This window comes from Doryrhamphus excisus, chromosome 20 (assembly GCF_030265055.1).
Source record: "Doryrhamphus excisus isolate RoL2022-K1 chromosome 20, RoL_Dexc_1.0, whole genome shotgun sequence".
Taxonomy (NCBI): Eukaryota; Metazoa; Chordata; class Actinopteri; order Syngnathiformes; family Syngnathidae; genus Doryrhamphus; species Doryrhamphus excisus.
The window spans coordinates 13,844,991-13,868,025 of NC_080485.1; the positions used below are offsets into that span (position 1 = coordinate 13,844,991).

The following is a 23,035-nucleotide window of genomic DNA, read 5'->3' on the forward strand; positions in this document are numbered from 1 at the left end:
CCTTCTCACCCAGGATGTGAGATCTTTCAACTTCTAGGCAACTGTACTGAAGTATAGATTCTATCCTCAGGCCATAACTGTACTCAGTACTTTTTCAATCTGGCCCTAATACTTCATCGTACATAAGAAGTTAAAAAGATCCATATCCTACGTACACGATGTGTAGCGTATCGTGATTGCAAACGCGCAAAGCATGTTCCCTACTCGTGTTGAGTGGAACTTATGTTTTAGGCTCACATGAAAAATTCAGTGCTGTCTCTTTGCGAACGTTCGCCCTACATAGCGCTACGCACGCCACCGTATTATTCATGCTACACACACGTGAGTGAGCACACACATGTGCTCAACTCCGCTGCACGGTACGTTGGACATTTATCGAGTTTTGGTTACCTGTTTGGCTACATTGGTGATGCTAGCTTGTTGAGCATTTGCATCTTCCGTACATTCACTCTATGCGTCCTTGAGGGGAAACTGTCTGTGAGGAAAGCGGGTCAACACCTCGGCTCGCCCATCCATTTTCATTAGCGGATAATGGCAGCAGCGGAGTGGCGGACAGGCCACGGAGAGAGCGAGTCTGAGAAAGGATACAGCTTCGGTCCCTGCGGAAGGAGTGTTTAACTAGCATGCGCCTGTCCTCAACCAGAGAACTCCCCGTGCTGTCGTTATGTAACTATTGAGGAGATATCAACATCGTGTTTGTACACTCACTTTAAGGCTGAGCGGCGACATGAAAAAAAAAAAAAAAACATCTCTTCCCACTTGACAATCAAGTCGGAGCGGGTCACCGTCTCCTCATCTCGTATCTGAAAATGAACGCACCAGGCTTGGGCCTGGGCAAAGAGCTCCTTTCACCGTTGACGTTTGACCCCAAGCCACTCCAGAAGCATCCATTTTCGTCTTCGCTACATTCCACCGCGTTCTCCCTGTCATCATATACCGTTATGTAGGTCAGAAAGCCAGCACGGTCACAGAGAAGCGAAGAGGAGGATGGCGTATGAAAGCTGCATGACCCCACCAACCTCCTGGAGCATTTTTATTTGATTATCGTCTCATGGGACAGTACTAGAGAAGTTACAATTCTTCTGAAAATGAGCTGGCAATACAAGTAGCAAGATGTCCACAGTCAAGACTGCAGACTGCATGAGTGCTGGCAGGAATGGGGGAGCTGCGGTTCACTGAGGGGAAACATGAATTACTGTGACCTGGAGTCACTGGAGGAGGAGAAGAGGTTTTCAGTAACAACCTTTCAATTCCATGCCCAATGTTTTTGAGCGTAGAAAATCTGTTTATGACCTTCTTAATATGTTTTTTTTTTACATATTTAGAGTCCTCCAAACATCAAATAACACCCCCATAGTCAGCTTTACACTTGTATTACCCAATATAGTAGACAAGTTGACCTAATTAAGACAATATAAAGACACTTTAGCATTGGGACAGTTTGTTCGAGTATGAGGGAAAGCTAACTTGCCTAAAGAGGCTAGCATTAGCAAGAGAAAAAAAATGTTCATCTGTCAACTCTTTTGTGAAAATATCAAATCTGCCCTATCCGCCAAACTGTTGACAAAGAAGAGCAAGCTGTAAGTAATTTATCAGTTTCCTAACTGTGTTTATTTTATGTAAGTAATCGGGCAAAATCAGCTCGGCAGCTGCCTGGAAGTCCTCGAGAGTGCATGGGAGTGTGACTAATCACAGCGGAGTGGGCGTACCTGGGGGGGTCGGGCCTTGGGTGGGGAGTAAATCAAACAGACCGTTTGGTGGGAAGCGGGAAATCAATGGAAACACTGCAGAACGAGGTGAATAATCTGGAAGATCTAGAAAGTTATCGCGTATAGATGCTTTATTGGCGTCCACGACTCAAAAGAAAGCTCTGAAAGCGAGCATAATAGGTCTCCTTTAAAGAAAAAATTTTTTTTTTAATATAATATCTTGAGAAAGAGTTATAATGTCATGAGAATAAAGTAAAAAATTTGGAAATAAAGTCAAAATATAAAAATATTCTGAGCATAAACTCGAAATATTATGAGGAACAATAATGTCATTTTAATAGCACAGACACACAAAAATACTAAGCGTAATGCCTTGAAATAAACATTTCCTGAACACTTCCATTAGCTTTGGCGCTAGCTCCAATGTAGCATCAGAGGTGATGATTGCCATGGCAACAACTCCATGCTGCTGCGGTGTAGCATCAACATGATATAAGCTTATTTTATTCATCATTTATGTTAGAAAAGAAGACAACTGTTCAAATAATTGGCATATTTTCATCACAGATGAAATCTATCAAGGCCAACGTTAGACAGAATTCCATTGAGAAAAAAAAAAAAGCCCAAACATTCCCATTCACTCGTCTCCATTATCCTCCATGGGTGGCCTACTTTCTGAGCCATCCTGTTCACGAGCCTGTCATCCTCCTTTGATTGCTTGCTAAAAAATTGTGACTCTTTTTGTGCCTCAATCCCAGCACAATCCTGTCCCACACGGCATGACAACGATATTGGCCCGGCACGCGGGTGAGCGCAATAAAAGAGCGTGGATCTATGATACCATGCTAAGCGCATCCTCTTCCTGCCGCGCGGGAGCAGATGGAACGACGGCGCTCGTTGAAGGGTGAAGCGAATGAAATGGCGAAAATTGACGCCGCACCTGAGTCATATGCACGAGGAAAATGAGAAAAGGTTGGTTTTATGGGAGCACCTGAACGTGAAGTAAAGCATTAAATGGCCCATCGGGCGGTGATGCATGTTGGTACGCTGTAATACTGCAGATCACACTTCATTACAGAAGCATAGCACCCAGGCTAAGTCACTTTGGCTTTAGGTATTACAGGAAAAAAACAGGAGACTAAAATGGATCAGCTCTTTTTTTCTTTTTTTTTTCAATCTTTTTTGGGGATAATAAAGTCTGGGCCCGCCGGGAGAAGTGAAGCCCTGATGGCAGGGAAGCAATTTCCAAAATGCTTTTTATCTTAAATGCATAAAAAGATTGCAATCAAATGAGCAATACTGAGAAAACCTTGCTATGTCCTTAAGTCACATTACAGGTATTCAAAGTAGAATTTAAACCTAACATGAATTGTTCTCCAGAGGGCTGCACGGCGGAAGAGTGGTTAGCGCGCAGACCCGAGTTCGATTCCGCCCTCGTGGAGTTTGCATGTTCTCCCCGTGCATGTGTGGGTTTTCTCCGGGTACTCCGGTTTCCTCCCACATTCCAAAAACATGCTAGGTTAATTAGCGACTCCAAATTGTCCATAAGTATGAATGTGAGTGTGAATGGTTGTTTGTCTATACGTGCCCTGTGATTGGCCCGAAGACAGCTGGGATAGGCTCCATACCCGCGACCCTAGTGAAGATAAGTGGCATAGAAAATGGATGAACTAATAAGATTTTCTTTTACTTTATTCTCATAAAATCACAGCTGTTTTTTCATTTGTGAAATTTAAAAAAATGTTGTACATTTTCTTCTCATAACGATGACTTATAAATAATTATTTAAAATTATTTTAATTTATATAATATATATATAATATATATATATAATTATTATAAATAATAAAAAATAATTATAAACAATTAAATATATATATATAATATATAAAATATATAAATAATTAAAATAATAATAAACTTGTAATTATTAAAAATATTTTAATATACTTTTTTTCCTACAACTTTATTTTGGTTGTTTCAAATAATAATGCAACTTTTTAAAAACTCTGTTTCTACTTTTTTTTTTAAAAAACAAAAATTACTTAATTTTTCATCACATTACATTATTCACGTTTCTCTTAATATTTGAACTTTGTAAAATTAATGCAGTTTTTGCTGTTTAATTCATATTTTTCAATGTGCCACGGACCTGTCCAAATGTTTAAAATACAGATTGATTATCATTTATTCTAACAATGTGAATGGTTGTTTGTCTATATGTGCCCTGTGATTGGCTGGCCACCAGTCCAGGGTGTACCCCGCCTCTCGCCCGAAGACAGCTGGGATAGGCTCCAGCGACCTTCGTGAGGATAAGCGGTAGAAAATGAATGAATGAATGAATGTTCTCTGGAGTAGCCATGTGGCCAAAGTGTGGCATGTGGGCCATCTGCGGCCCACTATTTGCTTTCACATTCAAAATACATTATGTAGGTTACGTTGGATTGGTTTTAGCCCGTTTGGCAACATTATAAATATCAAAATGGTCCCCAACATCCATTCCATTACTCTATTGCCTTCACCCTCCTTGTGTTCATTAACTTTTTATTTTTTTTTTTTAGATCAATACAGCATAGCTTGGAGGAATAAACATGCAAATGTTGCATCAGATCTTAATGGGTTAATGAATCTGTTTGATGTGTGAAGCAGCTGGATTAAGGTGTTTCAGCAGCGGGCCGCCCCTCCCCATCTCGCGCGCTCGAAATACACTCCTACAGTACATCACTGCCGTGTCGTCTCTCCTCCATTAGCGCAGACAAAACTGCATTCCAGCAGCGTGTTAACTATGTCAGCTCCTGTATAAATAGTCACTACACCTTCAGGGCCACCGCACAGATGCACACGCGGGCTGTATAACTGACTATATGATGATACTGTGGTATTTATGGACAAGTACGGTGCAGTACCTCACACAGCGGGTCTACTTCTAGTCTAGTACTATTACTGAAGGTACACTTCGATGAGTAGTCACTGTACGGCTTTTATAGCATTATAGAATTACTATAACTCGGCCTTTACGATAAAGAGGGCGATGATATAGACTCATGTGTACTTTATGGGTGTATATACTAGTTTTCTACTAGTAGTAGTAGGCTAGTACTAGCCTGCTTTTGCCCTATTATATGAAATTTGTCAGAGATTTTTTTGTAAAAAAAGAAAAAAATCTAAAGAAAAATAAATCTATAAAAAATATTAAATTATATAGGGGCGCTTAAGAACATTTTTTAAATAACCAAAAAATAACCCTGCTTTTGCCTTATTATATGAAATTTGTCAGATTTTTTTTTTGAAAAAAAAATCAATAGAAAAAATAAGTAAAAAATATAAAATTATATAAGGGCGCTTAAGAACATTTTTAAAATAACCTAAAAAATAACCCTGCTTTTGCCTTATTATATAAAATTTATCAGAGATTTAAAAAAAATCGATAGAAAAAAAATCTATAAAAAATATCAAATTATATAAGGGCGCTTAAGAACATTTTTAAAATAACCTAAAAAATAACCCTGCTTTTGCCTTATTATATAAAATTTATCAGAGATTTAAAAAAAAAATCAATAGAAAAAAAATCTATAAAAAATATCAAAGTATATAGGGGCGCTTAAGAACATTTTTAAAATAACCTAAAAATAACCCTGATTTTGCCCTTTTATATGAAATTTGTCAGAGATTTTTTTTGGTAAAAAAATCAATTGAAAATAAATATCAAATTATTTAGGGGTGCTTAAGAACATTTTAGGGATACTGAAGCCCCCCTAAAATAACCTAAAAATAACCCGGCTTTTGCCCTATTATATGAAATTTGTGAGAGATTTCTTTGTAAAAAATAATAAAAAAATCAATAAAAAATATCAAATTATTTAGGAGGACTTAAGAACATTTTAGGGCCTAATGACGCCACTGGTATATACTGTATATGTATATATCCAAATAAAACTACACACAAAAATAGCGGCATCAAGTGAAGGATTCTGACTCAAATGTATCAATATTTCATGTTATTGTATCAAAAATAATATTGTATTGATATCTTGCCAAGTTGCCATCATACATTTCACAGCCAATTTGCAGCCAACGTATTACAAAAGCGTAAATGCTCTTACCTTTCTGTATACGATCATATTGGGGGACTCGTCCGCTACCCCGTTGGTCCCCTGCCCGCCGCTGTTGGTCTGCGCCATGATGGTCCACCACAAGTCAGTCTGCCACAGGGAATGTCAGGTGATCCTGCGGTGGTCAGAGCGGATATTTAACTCTCGTTAGAAGGACAAATGGAGCCAAAAAGCTGTCTTGACCACCCAGACAACACAGCACGATAGCCTGGATGGTGTTTAAACATATTTGACATTTACACGTGGAACAAAATGTGCTCTTCTATTGGCTGCACCTGTTTACGTCCCGCAAGGTCTTGACAAGGACGTTTGTTTTTTTATTTTTAACTTGTATGGACAGGGTAGTGTGAGAAGACGCAATGTGAATTCTTAGTAGGAGGAAGCAGGAGTTCAGGCGGTGAAGGCAATGACAAGTAGCCTGCCCTCAGGGTTCTTCTGGCATGGGATGGAGTCACTGTGCTCTTAATTTACTGCTTTGTTTACATTTGAGGCTACGCTTTCAAGGCCAATTAGCAGCTTTGGGTACATTCTACTCAAACTGCGTAGATATTGTCCATTCAGGTCACTTCAGTTAGCACTTTCTACCTTTTCCAAGGTGTACAAAAGGGTACAGCTATGTTATAAAACATATAATATATAACATTATATGTTATAAAATATTGATACTGTACCACTATTTCGAACAGTGAGAATTCCATTTGTATTCATCTTTTCTTCAGGGTCACAGTAGGGGCCTGGAGTCTACACCAGCAGACTGGCTACAACCAAATTTTTCCTGTCCCAAAAAGATACAGGTATGTTCCAATATCAAAGGGACCTAAAACAGAACCTTGAATGAAATCTCTTTTCGTTTTTTTGTACATTTTTTGCCATATTTTGTTTTCATTCATTCATTTTTCTACTGCTTATCCTCACGGGGGTTGCTGGAGCCTATCCCAGCTGTCTTCGGGCGAGAGGCGGGGTACACCCTGGACTGGTGGCCATGCAGCCAATCACAGGGCACATATAGACAAACAACCATTCACACTCACATTCATACCTATGGACAATTTGGAGTCTCTGATTAACCTAAGTTGAAATATTAAAGAAGTTGCCATAAAGTTGTAATATAATGATAAACCAACTAAATCTAGAATTACAGTAGCTTTGGGAATGTTAAATATTAAAGAAATATTATGGGAACAAAGTCCAAATATTACAAGAAGAACATGTAGTATGAAGATTCATTCATTCATTCATTTTCTACCGCTTAGCCTCACAAGGGTCGCGAGGGTGCTGGAGCCTATCCCAGCTGTCTTCGGGGGAGAGGCGGGGTACACCCTGGACTGGTGGCCATGCAGCCAATCACAGGGCACATATAGACAAACAACCATTCACACTCACATTCATACCTATGGACAATTTGGAGTCGCCAATTAACCTAGCATGTTTTTGGAATGTGGGAGGAAACCGGAGTACCTGGAGAAAACATGTAAAATCCACACAGAGATGGCTGAGGGTGGAATTGAACTTGGGTCTCCTAGCTGTGAGGTTTGCTTGCTAACCACTCGACCACCGTACAACCCAATATTTTTTTTGTTTTTTTTCCATTGTAATTATTTACAATTCCATTTCTTACATTTTGTACCAGTATAGCATATTTGCTTTTAGGGTTTGAAAATAAAATGTGCATTAATTAAATGCAAAAATCCTTACATTTATTATTAATTCTTTGCTTGTGATGAAGGATGATGTCATCAGAGATGCAATTCCAACGGCATATGTAAGATATTTTGCGGTGAATGCGGTGAAAATATACTCGTTCAGCCCGAGTCGCACTCGCATAACCACACGAGCATGCTAAACTAAGCTAACCCTGCTAGCTTCCATTCACACTGTGTGTTTACGGTGGGAGGGGTCTGATTAGTATTTTTAATGGCATTCCACCATGTTTGAGTCATCTGCCGGGGAAATATTCCACCATGGAAACGTTCCTTTTCCTCACGATGACAACATTCATTCACATTGTGTCGTTAAACGTTAAATTTCATTTTTATTAGCCAATTCCGTTAACATGGAAATCATAGGGCCACCAATCACAAGCCTTTATAAAACATAAATGCATTTCTTGTGAAGGTGTGTACTATAATATACAGTCAATGGAATATATAGTATTTATGTCAATGTGCTTCCAAATGCTCATATAAACAAATAGAATTTCCACATTGATACCATAAAAGATGCATAAAAAATATGTTCTCAAAGTACAAAACAAGTAGCGAAGACCAGTGTTTCTGTTTTGGGTTGCGGAGCCATTTTCGGTGGGCCACAGGTGTTTGCCTTGGGGTAAAAAAAAATAATTTAATGATGACCCAATGTCTCTGAATGCACCTCACGTTCTTGTCTGCGCAACATGCTCGGCACGCCAACCTGAGGTACATGCTATCTTTCTGAGTGGAGACTTAACATTGCATCCGTTGGACACACAGCTGCAGATATCTGCTAGAAAGTTTGACATATAAGAAGTTTGAGTTGAAGAAATTACGTCAATTTGGGTCACTAATTGTCTTTTTGGGTTGATGTTGGGTCCCACTATCACTGGGTAAGATGGTGTCACCCCACAAAACGTCCGTATTCACCTACAGTATTTCACGTTTCAGAAAGTATTTCAATACTTAAGGGGCAATAGTATAGAAATTACATTTAGATATTACTTAAAGTTGTCAGTGCTGCTTATATAGTAGTTTACATTTGCTATTGACTTAAAATAAGTCAACACAGGCACAGGTTGTTCCTGGAATCATCCTCCATTCCTCCATGATGACATCACTGCTGGATGTTAGACGCTTTTCCACTCTTCCGTCGGTCCTTCCTCGCTTCTGTCCTTATGCTTAAGTATGCCCCACAGGTCCTCACTTGGGTTCAGGTCTGGGGGGGCGATACGTATATTTGGCCCCTCTATCACCTTCACTTTCAGCTTCCTTAGCAAAGGCCACTTGTCGTGTTGCAAAACTTCAATATCACAGTCCATGTTGGAATGCATACACTGACTACTCTAAAGTATAATCAACTACTATTTCCGGTATCACTTGACAGGATATTGGTATAAAAATTAGTGTACTCACTTTTGTGACTTGCTATATATGAAAAACTATTGTGTTTTTTAGTATTATGGTGTGTACTTCAGACAAACTGGTGTCTCTGTACCCGCTTAAGGTGAAATTATGTACTGTGTCATAAACTAAAACATGGTCAGATTCTGGTAAGTAAACAGAACTGCACATAATTTGCATTATGGAGAGCTTATTGGATGCATATGTTAAAAAAAAAAACAAAACAGCAGCGCTTTTGAAGGTACCGGCCTCAGTCTTTATATCATACCCAACGGTAGATGTCCGTACATTTAACTGGGCTGTAGAAGCCCCCCCTATGAGAATGCTTGGCCAAGATAGGATCAGCTGAAGAGGCTGAACAAGGGCAGATGCAGTAGAACAACACACCGTCCCTGGAGGAGGTACTCCACAATGCAGCTTAGACACAGCAGCCACTCGAGGGCAAAGCAGCGGATGTAAATGTACCGTGTGCACGTTTCCGCTCCGTCATCATTAATATTATTCCCTGTGCATCACACGCACACACACACACACACACATACACGACATGCTTGCGTGGATTAGTCGTGGCCACGTTAAATAGCATGCATAAAGAAGAGCGAACGGTGTTCGGGCATGAGGCCGCCTTGTGTGTGTGTGTGTGTGTGTCTTTAGTAGCATCTCAGCACCTTGGACAGCGACCAACAACGCCCCTTAACGCACCACAGCGACAACACAAGAAGGCAATGCGAGGAAGAAGAAGAAGAAGAAGATGGTGATAATGTGTGTGATAATGTGGGGTGCTCACCTGAAAAAACGCGCAGCGCCCCCCTCCCGCCCGCCTTCCCGGCTGGTGGGACCCGTGGATCGGGACGGACGCCTCGGAGCCTGCGGCTGGGCTGGAGAGTTGTCAAGCGGCGCACACAAGGAATAGAGGCTGGTTCATTGGCGGCTCCGGGAGGCGGACATTCGGCGGCGAACGAACACTTTGCTCCCCCCTTCTCTCTTTCTCTCTTTCTCGCTCTCTCTCTCTCTCGCTGACGCTCGCCTCTCTCCTCGCTCTCCCTGGCTGCGATGCTGTGAAGCGCGCGGGCGCGCGCCCTCGCAGCACAGTGAACGCGCATCGATCCGTACCCAATAGCGTGTGAGGAATGAAATTGCGGCCCGTTTTGGAGAGACACATTTTATACTGCTCTCTTTCCATTCCCAATGATGGATTCATGGAAACAGGATCTATCTTCATAATAATTAGCTTAATTAATAGTGCATTACCGGAACAGTAAATGAAGTTTGAACTCAATGGATGACTATAATGCTTGCCAGTATATCAGAGCATATCATAGCAATACCCAAGTCATTAGCAACAGTGGATCTGAGCAACATACTTAAAATCATATTACAGGTTCATTAATTCATTAATTCATTCATTTTCGCGGGGGTGCTGGAGCCTATCCCAGCTGTCTTCGGGCGACTGGTCGCCAGCCAATCACAGGCAGACAAACAACCATTCACACTCACATTCATACCTATGGACAATTTGGAGTCGCTAATTAACCTAGCATGTTTTTGGAATGTGGGAGGAAACCGGAGTACCCGGAGAAAACCTACGCATGCACGGGGAGAACATGCAAACTCCACACAGAGATGGCCGAGGGTGCATGGGAATTGAACCCTGGTCTCCTTATTGCAGGTTCACAGTAGATTTCAAATATTGGACTTCCGCCCCACCCAACAAATAAATTAAAACATGAACAACAAAGCAATGATGTCGTAATGTTGCCAGACGTCTATTTTTTCTATGCCCCTCGAAGCCACCGTGCATGCGTAGGTTTTCTCCGGGTACTCCTGTTTCTTCCCACATTCCAAAAACATGCTAGGTTAATTGGCTAATTGACTCCAAATAGTCCATAGGTATGAATGTGAGTGTGAATGGTTGTTTGTCTATATGTGCACTGTGATTGGCTGCATGGCCACCAGTCCAGGGTGTACCCCGCCTCTCACCCGAAGACAGCTGGGATAGGTTCCAGCACCACAGTGAGGATAAGTGGTAGAAAATGAATGAATGAGTTATTTCGTATGTCTCAAATTGTATTTCTGTACCACTAGTGCTATTTATACCATAAATAATGCGGATTGGCTGTAAATAAATAAATTATTTTTTTAATAAAAAAAAAATATATATATATATAGAAAAAATACAAATATATAAAATATAAAAAAATATAAATATATATGAAGAAAATATACATATATATAAAATATACGAAATTATAAAAAATATATAAAATATAAAAATAAATTAAAAGATATTAAAAAATGCAAAATAAATGAAATCTTCAAGATAAAACACTTTTAATGCACTAAATAATCATCAAACCTATATTTTATATGATGCACACAGAGCAATGAATTACTCCTTTCTGCTCCGTTGTCATTGCGCCTGAGGCATTCAGGCACACTCGTAATTTTGAGTGTTTGGCGCTAATTGTTTTTCATGTTTATTCACGTTAAATTAGCGTACCCCTGGGGGTGACCCAAATTACACATTTTTCATATCTATTGATTGCTTTTACATTCATTACCTTCCCTGTATGCTCTTGCGGACAAAGTGAAATTATTTAAAAAAATATTATTATAAAAAATGATTATCGGTCAGTATAATCATCTGTTCTGAAATTATTTTCCAAAATAAAATATGACAAAAAAAACGCAATTGACGCAAGAAGCTGTGAACGCAACGATGCACACTACTTCCGCTATACTGTATAACCAATTGTCTCCACGCGGATGTACTTCCACTTGACTGTTTTAATTACGCTCTCCTTTATGTGCACAAATTCAGCGCTAAATTGGTATATAATACAATGCATCGCCTCTCGAGGAAATGAAACCACCCATCCATTGACCTGTGCAAGATAGGTAGAATTAATTCCACTATGCGCAGCCTGCTCCCATTATTAAATTGCGGCGGCTTGTCATTATACTGACTATGTTATTATTATTATTATAACGGAGCCCTTTGGTGGTCTGCTACCCGTTTGTGCTTTGAATTTACTCCCAAGCTGCAAACATTGCCACAGATTCATCCTGCTAAAAGTTGGTCTCATTAGTTGGTGCATCTGTTCCTAATGTTGTGTCCACTGAGTTAGTTACACATGTTGCTGATAAATCCAGAAAAATACGAATTTTTTTTTTTATGTCAACAACAACAGAACAAGTCGAAGTACCCCGGTGTCAGCTGGAGTATTGATTATTGATTTACTTTGGTTTAAACGTGGACCAGCTGCCACTCAGGATCAGAGCACCGCTGTGCACAGGATGCGGTCACGTTTTTGAACTTTACTTGTAAGATTGCTTTATGTGCTATATTTAGCATGAGCGGGTTACGTTCAAGTCCCCCCCACAGGCCTTCTATGTATATACTCTGCTGTTTTTAAGTGTCTGTTGCCAAAAAGGCTAGTCAAAGATCTTCTATAGGACAGGAGTGCTGTGCTTTTTGAGGTTTTCGTTACCTGGATTTATTCTTCTCTTGTGTTTGTTCCTGTTTCCTTCTTCCATGGTGAGTTTTATGTTTCACTCGGAGTTTTCTGCTGTTTTTAAGTACATACTACTAAAAGTCTCCAAAAGACTACTACCTAAAGAACTCACGGTTTCTAACAGGAACCAAAAAGGGGGAGCACATCACCCCAATTCTGGCCTCCCAGCATTGGTTGCCTGTTCGCTTTAGGATTGATTTTAAGATTTTATTGTTTGTTTTTAAGGCATTGAATTTACTGGCCCCCCAAATACATCTCGGACCTCATCCAAATTTACTCTCCAGCACGGTCACTGAGGTCCGAGGGCCAGCTCCAACTTGTGGTGCCCAAGACGAGACTTAAAACCAGGGGGGACCGAGCCTTTTCTGTGGTTGGGCCCCAAGCTATGGAACTCTCTCCCCTCCTAAGTTAAAAAAAAGGCCCCCCAACATCGAAAGCTTTAAGTCCCGTCTTAAAAGCCAATTTTATTCTCTGGCTTTTAACTCGGAGTGAGTCGTTTGGTCCTGTGTCTTTTAGTTCTTTCTTTTTATTTTAATTGGTTAAATTTTTTATATTTTTATTGCTTTGCTTCTTGTTTTTAATATTTTAATATATATATTTGACTATTGTATTTCTTATTTGATCTTTTAGTTTTAAGGATTAAATTCAATTAATCCATTAAATTCAATTTTTATTTTACTAGTCTGCGCAGCACTTTGGAAACTCTGTTTATAAAATGTGTTATATAAATAAAGTGGATTGGATTGGAAAAACGGTAATCAAACTATGGTAATCTTCTATATGGCATGAGAGATCTGCTATTTTAAGTACCTAATACCAAAACCTGTCCTGTTTCACCTTCCATAGTGAGATTTGTGTTTTGCCTTAGCAGAATCTCCGAGCTTCTGACTGACGTGTTCTGCTGTTTGTAGTCCAAGATCTTGTCTATGACAGCAGTTCTTTGACTTTTCCTGTCAACATTCCGGTTTCCACCTTCCATGGTGACACAGTCAGGATATCTGGAAGACCGAATCACCGCTTGCATGTTCTCCCCGTGCATGCGTGGGTACTCCGTTTTTTTTCCCCACATTCCAAAAACATGCTATGTTAATTAGCGACTCCAAATTGTCCATAGGTATGAATGTGAGTGTGAATGGTTGTTTGTCTATATGTGCCCTGTGATTGGCTGGCCACCAGTCCAGGGTGTACCCTGCCTCTCGCCCGAAGACAGCTGGGATAGGCTCCAGCCTGTTGACTGCAACAGTTACTACACTACATACTGCAGGAAGTATACACAAAACAGTATCAAAGCAAAGCACTCCTACTAGAAAAACACTAGTCAAAGATCCTGTATGTGATGAGATGCTTTTACATGGCCATTCCCAGTTGAATAGCTCTGCTTTGTACAGTCTATGACAAGGGCTAGTCTTCTTATCGTGTATTATTATTATGAGGACTCATTACATTTGTTCAAGTGTGCTTGCACACTCAAGTCACAGGGACATCAATTCCCAGGTTGTTGATAATTCCTACCAGGAAGTAAAACTCTACTAAGTCAAATTTAAGCGCTATGAGCTCAAGTACCGCCACTCTACCTGCGTCACACACTGATTACAAATTCACTATTATGAAAATATTATGAATTAGCGACGAGCTGTTTTGATTATACGTGAATCAGTGCAGCAGAAACAAAGATACATTAAAAAAATATCGTTTTCTGCAAAGGTGGCTTTGAGCTTTGTAGCATAAAAGATGACTGATGTGACCCCTCTCCCGTTCTAGTAGATGATGTGATTATCTCCTGTCCTCCTGTCCTCTTTGCTCCCTCTGGACTTGAGCTTTTCTGGCAGGTGGACCTGAATATTTACCTCACCCCTTTTCTCTATGAGCTTGGCCACAATAGTATCATCGTGGGGTCGATGATCACAGTATATTTGTACTGTATACAACAGTATGACCACATACAATAGTACTTGAAATATGGCTTTCAAATGGAGTCGCTAATTAACCTAGCATGTTTTTGGAATGCGGCATGTGTAAGACAAAATGACCTGAAGGTTCTGTTTCTCCTTCTTTGTGTGTGAAAACGGAATATTAGCTGGTAAATATAGCAGAAAGTGAAAATAGAGAACGTACAGCTATTCACCGTTTGACGCCCCTGCACAACTGGAAGTTCCGTTGTTCATTCATTCATTCATTCATTCATTCATTTTCTACCGCTTTTCCTCACGAGGGTCGCGGGGGGTGCTGGAGCCTATCCCAGCTGTCTTCGGGCGTAAGGTCACAGGGCACATATAGACAAACAACCATTCACACTCACATTCATACCTATGGACAATTTGGAGTCTCCAATTAACCTAGCATGTTTTTGGAATGTGGGAGGAAACCGGAATACCCGGAGAAAACCCACGCATGCACGGGGAGAACATGCAAACTCCACACAGAGATGCCCGAGGGTGGGAGTGAACCCTGGTCTCCTAGCTGTGAGGTCTGCGCGCTAACCCGTTCTGTTGTTCAATTAAAGGGAAAAAAAAGCATCCCAGATTATGATGGCGCCCTCTACACAGGTTTTTTGTTCTTAAAAACCTTCTCTCTTACAGATGCCGTGTGATGGTTACCAGTAACGACCTTCATTTTTGCCGAGGACTTTTTCCGCGTCTGACATCCTGGGGCTCAGAGTTGCTGACATTTTCTGGGGTCAACCACTTGACCTTTTTGTTCGATAAGCCTCAGGATCTTTGAGGATGTTTAAAATCAATAACTATCTTAACAGTCTTAGTGCATCCAATCTCAGCAACCATAGCCTTTGCCGTCAAGAGATCATGACAATGTGAGTGCCTGGCAGAAAATCTCATTGAATCCATATTCTTGCCAAGATTGTGGCTTTTAAAGGCTCTTAAACTGTTGATCAGCTGATGAACACTAAAAAGAGCAAGAGCAAAACATGCAAAACATGACAGGATTTCTCATTAAGAAAAAGACTGTCTTGCAAGAATAAATAATTAATAGATTAATTAACCCAAAATAAAATAGACTGGATAATTTGACTAAATTTATTGCCAGGTACATGTGAAGGAAATGCAAATTCACACCCACACAATTTATATTAATAAATTAACCTTACAAACTTGTTTTTTATGTTGAGGCCTGTATTTCATTTTTGACGGTGTAATGACATGTTTACGCCAGCAGAGGGTGCATTACGGTGCTGAGTGATTCAGTATGGAGATTAGAGATGCACCGCTGATCAATACCGAGATGCTGCTGGTTAATCCAGTTTAAAAACCAGCTCATGAAGAAGCTCCTGTAGAAAATCCAGGCAAGCACCGGGAGAACATTCAAACTCCACACAGAAACCTGCAGACTCTTAGGCTGACTGCATGCTACTGTTATTATTGATTTATTTGAAATCATTTAATACATTTTAAGATACTATTACTCATGATCATCATTAGCATTCTCTCCAGTTCTAATAAAGCTGATTCAGAGGTCAATCATCAATCATAAAGGGTATTTTTAGGGCAAAGCATGAAAAATTAAAGAGTATCTCCAGGCCTGCGAAGGCTGTTTAAATGGATGGTTATACTTAAAACCTGTCAGTGAAGTTATTAGCGCAATGGAAATCTTAAACATACTAATAAAAGTTTAAAAGTGTAAATTCTTCGTAAAATGTTAATTGTTAAAATGTTCATGAATCTCTCTTTCTTTGGGTTTTCAGCGAAATTTTGAACGGCCCCTTTAAGAGGATTTAGTCCCGCTCACACTACATCCCCCACAATGCACCGCGCTTCCTCCAGCTCTTCCGTTGGCGAACAAAAACGCGGAAACAAAAGAGACGCAGTTCGCCTGTAAAACAAACAACACCATCGAGTCGGCACATAAAAGTGAGCTTATTTACTGTTGACAGCTGTCGGTTGGACGCCACCGTCTCTCGTAGCCGAGCCCAAGGACTTGTCATGGCTTTGAAAAGAATACAGAAGGTGAGTTTGGCCATTACGGTTTTTATTTATCTGATGCAGAAGCGGCTGGGGAGTCGTCGGGAAATGTCGATATAGCCACTTAATTGAGCCAACAATGCACACATAGTTTAATATAAACGGTTACACGGATTTATATTTAAACGTGAAGCGATTAAGAGATTGATTGTAGTCAATTTGAACCGCTTTGAGTCCGAAACATTAACGTCATTAGCTTTTATAGTTCATCATGAGTAAGCTAACTTGGCGGCTAGCTTGAAGTTAGCTTAGCAAGGGGTTGCGAGCTGTGTCACTTTTTGTTTGTTTGAAACTTTTCATCGCTTTGCCTGCCACTTTATTATTTAATTCAAGTCATATGAAGGAAAATTTATAATTTTATTTTTTGGTAGGAGTTGAATGACTTGCAGAGGGACCCTCCTGCTTCATGTTCAGCAGGACCAGTAGGAGAGGACAGTGAGTATGCTAATATTGGTGTTTGTGTTTACTGTTTGTCATTCTGACACTGTCTTTTAAAAATATATACATTTTTCTTAATTTATATAAACGAGTCCAGGCCATTGTGTACCCCGCCTCTTGCCTGACGCCACCTGGGATAGGCTCCAGCCTTCCCCCTTGACACTACTGAGGATAAGCAGCCGCAAACAAAAACATAACATAATTTCTACCACTATTAGTTTGGCTCTGTTTAGTAAATGGACATGTCATGGACAATAAAGCAGTGATATCATAATGTCAATGACAGGGTAATATTTTTACTGCCACTAGGGGGCGTATTTGCATGTTCTATAAGGCAATGGTTCTCAAACTTTATCACTGTACGGCATCAAAAATGTTTGGCTATGGAAGTACAGTCAAGCCTTGGTTTTTGTATGTTTTGGTTTTCATCAAAAACATTTTTGCCAAATTTTGCTTCGGTTTTTCTAATATTATGTGTAACAACAGTATATTAGACTCTTATTACTAGCACACTATGCGTAACCTACTAACTGTCTAACCTACTAACTAATGCATTTTTTCCCCATTTGTGACAGTTTTTTTAAATTTTCCAGCTATTTCGGCTTTCTTCTTGAAAATATTCTTCTCGTAATCCTGACTTTATTTCCTAAATATTTTGATATATTTTTCCCACATATTATTACAACTTTTCCTCAACCCAATTTTCTAAAAAAATGTCTTTATTTTGTTTTGTTTGTTAAATAACATAATTTTCCTTGAATAGTTCAACTCTGTGCTGCTAAAGTGATAGTAGTTTTCCTCGTTTGTCTTTATATTTTGACTTTATTCTTGTAAAATTTGTAGTTTTGCCTTTTTTCTTGTGGAATTATACTTTACAATTACTATACAATAAAAAATAAAAAAAACCAGCCCTTAGTTGCAAATGTCCCCCGGGTCACACTTTGGACACCCGATTTTATCAATCGTAGTCCTGACTTTATATCCTAAATATTTTGATATTTTTCCCCCATATTATTACAACTTTTCCCCAACCAATTTTAAAAAAAATACGACTTTATTTTGTTTTGTTTGTTAAAGAACATAATTTTCCTTGAATAGTTCAACTCTGTGCTGCTACAATGATGGTAGTGTAACTTGTTTGTCTTTATATTTTTACTTTATTCTTGTGGAATTAGTAATTTTGCCTCTTTTTTAAAATTTTTTTGTGAAATTATACTTTTACAACATGCCATGGGTCAATTAAAAAAAACAGCCCTTAGTTGCAAATGTCCTCCGGGTCGCACTTTGGACACCCGATTTTATCAGGCGTTGCAATCCTGTGCTGTGACGTAATAAACCTGTTTTTCGTCTTCCTTTGTTATTTTGTCAAAGAACTGCCCTTTTCTAGTTGCTTAATAACCTTCTTTTGTCTCCCAGTGTTCCATTGGCAAGCCACCATCACAGGACCGGTGAGCCTTTTCTAGATGTTCATTTCCAGCATTTCTTCTTCTTTTTTTTGTTTTTTTTTACGAAGCTGCTTCTGGATGTGTAGACAATAGGTGCTTTATGTTGACTTGAACAGACTCCGCTAACCCCCTGGTTTCTGTTTTTAAAGAGTTTAGACTGGCACACTCTTAGCTAGTGTAACACATTGAAGCCTGTCGCATTGTTGAGTTCAGCCGTTCACGATATGAATTAAATAACAATAAATTCCCCATTTTCTTTCTCAGAATGACAGCCCCTATCATGGAGGCGTGTTTTTCCTCTCTGTCCATTTCCCCACAGACTATCCTTTTAAACCACCTAAGGTAGGTTTTTATCTTGTATTACAGTTGAACTTGACTAATTAATTAATGGACCTGTTTGTATTTCTGGACCATTTTCTCCATAGGAAATAATGGAAGTTGAATGAATGGGGTCCAGGGTCAAATGTTTGAAAATAAATTACATGCAATTTCAATAATGATTTGGAGTGACCACGTGGTCATTAATTAACAAGTGCAGCAATAATGTTGTAATAGCGGTCACAGGCAGACTGCTCAGTCAGCATTAATACCATTGATGAGTTATTTGTTAAATAAATAGTACAGCAAGTGTAACACGCATATGTTTCACTACAGCAGCTGAGTAGCAGTATTTTAAAGTGCATGCAGAGGTAGATAAATTTAGTAGATGCTAATGCTTCCTGTTTTAAGTTAAAAAAAAAACTCGACTTCTTCGAGAGTCATATTGTGTCATATTTTTGTCCATTAGGTGGCTTTTACGACAAAAATCTATCATCCAAACATCAACGGCAACGGTAGCATCTGCCTTGACATCTTAAGATCACAGTGGTCGCCTGCTCTCACCGTTTCAAAAGGTAAAATGTTTCTTTGGTTTATACGTGATATTGAGATTGTGTTGTTTTTGTGATGTCGTCCATCACAGTTCCAACATCGCTCCCCCAACCCTTGGCGCGTTTTTTCAGAAATTAATGATCGCTGTTAATACTCCAAATATTACAAATTCTTTACCTAAATTACGCATTTTTTAAACATAAAATTGTTCCAAATGAGCTAAAATACAAATGCAGTTTAAGGCAATACAAGACTTTTATTAACTGTCACATGCACTGACCACTAGGTGTCACTACTAACACACCCAAGACACAAGACTATTACAAGCTTGGATTATTTTGTAATTATTTTTCACAACAGGCACAATAATAACACGATTATCATCATAATAATAATAATATGGGCTATTGTTGTGGCTGTACTCACAAATGTCTACGTGAACATGGATATTTTTTTTAATACATATTACATCAACCATAAAGTGTTTCTGGATTTGTAGGCGTTCCATTACATGCCTTCTTAACTGCCTCATTTTAGCTGTTTGTATATCTTTAGAACACGCATACAAGAGATGTGTGCATGTCTCGCATAAGGGTTGTGGATGATTCCCCCTAATTTGCCCCAAAATTTGCAGTTCTTCTTTTGAATGTCTTATTTTCACTGATTATATCCACTATATTGGGTAATAAGAGTGTAAATGTGACTATAGGGGTGTTATTTAATATCAAGAGGGCTCTAATAATGGTTTAAAAAAAGTAGTTACTCTAAATACGAAACTATTCCGTAGCCGTGATAAACAAAGGATTACAGTAGTTACTGTGTATTATTGGATATTACTAATATGAGAACTTTTGTGTGTCCTATTACAGTGTTATTATCCATATGCTCTTTGCTATGTGACCCCAATCCCGATGACCCCTTAGTCCCCGACATAGCACACACATACAAATCAGACAGACAGAAGTAAGTACCAATGCATGCACAAACATTGCATCATTTAATTATATACCATATATATACAAATACAATCATAATTTGGGCTTTCTGATGTTTTTTTTCGGCTAGGTACAACAAACTTGCCAGAGAATGGACTCAGAAGTATGCAATGTGAAGTTTCACCACCAACATGACACCTCAAGTCAAATGCAGAAAGAAACAGTTACAGTTACTGTTGCCACACTGGTTCTACTGGGAGCACTTTCACTACTCAAACTTGACTTGACCCAAATTTGTATTGACTGTCCATTTTATTCTTCGCTAAATTGGCATTAGTACTATTACCATTATTATTATTATTATTATTATTATTATTTTTATTATTATTCGCGGTGGGGATGATGATGATACCTTATACGTTTTGAGAGATTTATATTGAATGAATCTATGCTCATTTTACTTTACATTAAAAAATCACAAACATTTGAGTTGCATTTTTCTTTTTCTTTTTTTTTTAAAAGGAAACAATTTTTTAGTAAATTAACCAAACAAATCAGTTCCTGCATTTATTTTATGCCAAAAAATGCTATTTGTGTTATACTTTAGCTTCCTGACAGTAAAAAAAGTCCGTCTGTTTTAACGCTTATAACTCTGGTGTCCACTAGAGGGCGGCATATTCTTTTAGTGCACATGCCTTGAGGCCATTGCAAACTAATTAGAACATAATAGCTTCTTAGCTTATGTTTTTTTGTGTGTAGACTCCAAGTTCTAAATGCTTATTACGTACATTTAAACTAGCAGAAATCAATTTTATGTCCTTTTATTTAGAGAAGCAAGATTATTATGCTTGAGGACAAATTACCTGTGATGAAAGTTTGAGTAATATATGCACAAATGTGTGGAATTAAATTAAACAAGACCATAAATGACCGGAAGGTGCCATTAATTAACTTCCTAACTTCCTAAACTACACCCCCACTCAGTTATATGCTCCTTTCACATGTTATCATATTGCACTTGGACAGTCGGTCTGTTTGAATCTGGTGAAGGCGTGTTTTGTTTTGCTTGAACTTTCCTGTATTGCTTCCCTTTAACCCCCCCAACCCCCCCACACAGGATGTGGAGTGTTTCCTCTATAGGCCAATAAAGCAGTTGCATGCTGTGTTGACATAAATAACATAACTTTTAAGATAATAAATGCACTTTAAGTCAAGACTGCTCATCTTGCAAGTGCCTTGCAATGCCATTTGCTGCATTATGAGTATATTTTGGAGTAATATGTAAGAAAAGAAGTGGATGGATTTTTAGGGGGGGAAGGGGTGGTCTGATGGGGAGAATGAAAAGAGTCTGGGAGGAGTCTTGGTGCAGGATGACATGTGAAACTTTTTCCCGAAGAGTTTCTTGGTATGTTGGCAGGACCTCCGCTTGCCTGCAACACAGCCTTGCCTGCAGAGAGACAAGAGTCATATAGGCTGACTATTTTTACACCGCCCCCCCAGCTCCAGAAAATCGGGGCAAAATGAGGGTGCATGAAGATCGCCCGCAGCAATGATCTCGCAAGGCCCAACTTCCAAGTGACGGGACCAGAACTCTGCAAAAAAAATAAAACTTTCCGACCGCCGCCGACACTGAGCAGCGTCATGGCCGCCCATTGCGACACTTTGAGCGGATACTTGCAGCAGCAACAGTCGGACCAGGGCTCCAACAGCGAGCGAAGCACCGACTCCCCTTTACCCGGCTCCGAGGAGGACTTGTGCGGACCCCACCAGCTGCCCGACCCGGAGTGGACCGAGGAAAGATTCCGAGTGGACCGGAAGAAGCTAGAGTTCATGTTGCTAGGTACTGAAAAGTTCTTTGTTGAATTACCGCCTTTTTAAAATGCAGGTATGATTGTTTTGCTGACCAGCAATCACACTCGGGTCACATGACCGAGTAATGAGCGCAGTAGCCAATTAGTAGTGACCTCAATTAACCGCCATTTATCATAATAGAGCAGTAGTTGAGCTTTCGCTTGAGCTTGTGTGAAATTAAACAAGACAACGTCTGGTAAGATTTGGACATATAAGTTAATTCCGAGCTTACTGGTAGACATTAAACGCACCAAAGATACATTATGTTTATAAGAGTGAATGACATTTTATCACGTGAACACCTTCAATCAAAACAAATGCATCTTTGTAAAAAAAAAAATTGAAGATACTGTACATGATGAATGATAAAACGTTTGTTGAAACTAAATTAATGTAAGAATAGTGACTATAAATACAAAACATAGATGTAGTAAATGTTTGTGTGTGTGTGTGATAAGCTAAAGCTGATGTTTACATTCAGGGTACACACACACACACACACACACATGTCTGCTCTTGGGCTCCCTGACGTACATTCCTCAAAGCTCCATGTCATCCCCGACCCTTCCACGAAAACAACTTAGCTTCGAGAAACCGACCCCGAGATCCAAGTGTCCCGGTCATACCATTCGCCACGTCACGCTTTGTGTGCGCGTATAAATGATGCATCTTGCTAGCTGGGTGTTCCTACTTTGTTAGTCTTGTAGTGTCGCTTGGATTGGATTGAAATGATGGAACGCAGTCTTGATTTATTTATTAGTACAACTTTGGAGGCCGCATTAGCTGAACCATGAAACCACTCTAACCTTTGACCTCACCCCCCCAACCCCATGTCTGCCCCTTAGTTGTGCTTGTTGTGCTTGTCGTAGGCAGGTACAAACAAGGTCAAAACACGTTGGTATTGTTAGAATAAATGATAATCAATCTGCATTTTAAACATTTAGACAGGAGTGTCCCAACATGCAGCCCATGCTGGTTTTTATTGGTCCGTGGCACATTGTAAAAATATTAATTAAACAGCAGAAACTGCATTAAAAGTTCAAATATTAAGAGAAACATGAATAATGTAACATGATGAAAAATTAAGTAATTTT

The 23,035-nt window shown here is 39.3% G+C and overlaps 3 protein-coding genes across 4 annotated transcripts in view; 2 read left to right on the forward strand and 1 right to left on the reverse strand.

Annotated features, from left to right (window-relative positions):
- Positions 1-9,975, reverse strand: part of rgs7a (regulator of G protein signaling 7a) — a 70,407-nt gene extending 60,432 nt beyond the window's left edge. Inside the window, exons 1-2 of one of the 2 annotated variants that reach the window (XM_058059005.1) lie at positions 9,701-9,975; positions 5,813-5,936 (exon numbers count right to left, since the gene is read on the reverse strand). In XM_058059005.1, the coding sequence (XP_057914988.1) occupies positions 5,813-5,890 (78 nt within the window). In that variant the 5' untranslated portion in view covers positions 5,891-5,936; positions 9,701-9,975. Of the gene's footprint in view, positions 1-5,812; positions 5,937-9,700 lie in introns of those variants that run through there. The other variant, XM_058059006.1, reaches the window with a different exon arrangement.
- Positions 9,976-16,193: 6,218 nt separating this feature from the next.
- Positions 16,194-20,574, forward strand: LOC131107955 (ubiquitin-conjugating enzyme E2 D4-like). Its single transcript, XM_058058491.1, has 7 exons — positions 16,194-16,387; positions 16,774-16,837; positions 18,257-18,288; positions 18,550-18,627; positions 19,073-19,178; positions 20,025-20,118; positions 20,221-20,574. The coding sequence occupies exons 1-7, from the start codon at positions 16,364-16,366 to the stop codon at positions 20,264-20,266; spliced, it is 444 nt and encodes a 147-aa protein (XP_057914474.1). The 5' UTR covers positions 16,194-16,363; the 3' UTR covers positions 20,267-20,574.
- An 807-nt stretch (positions 20,575-21,381) lies between these two features.
- LOC131107954 (protein bicaudal C homolog 1-like) overlaps positions 21,382-23,035 on the forward strand; it is a 63,714-nt gene continuing 62,060 nt past the window's right edge. Inside the window, exon 1 of the mRNA XM_058058488.1 lies at positions 21,382-21,930. Coding sequence (XP_057914471.1) covers positions 21,621-21,930 — 310 coding nt within the window. The 5' untranslated portion in view covers positions 21,382-21,620. The remainder of the gene's footprint in view (positions 21,931-23,035) is intronic.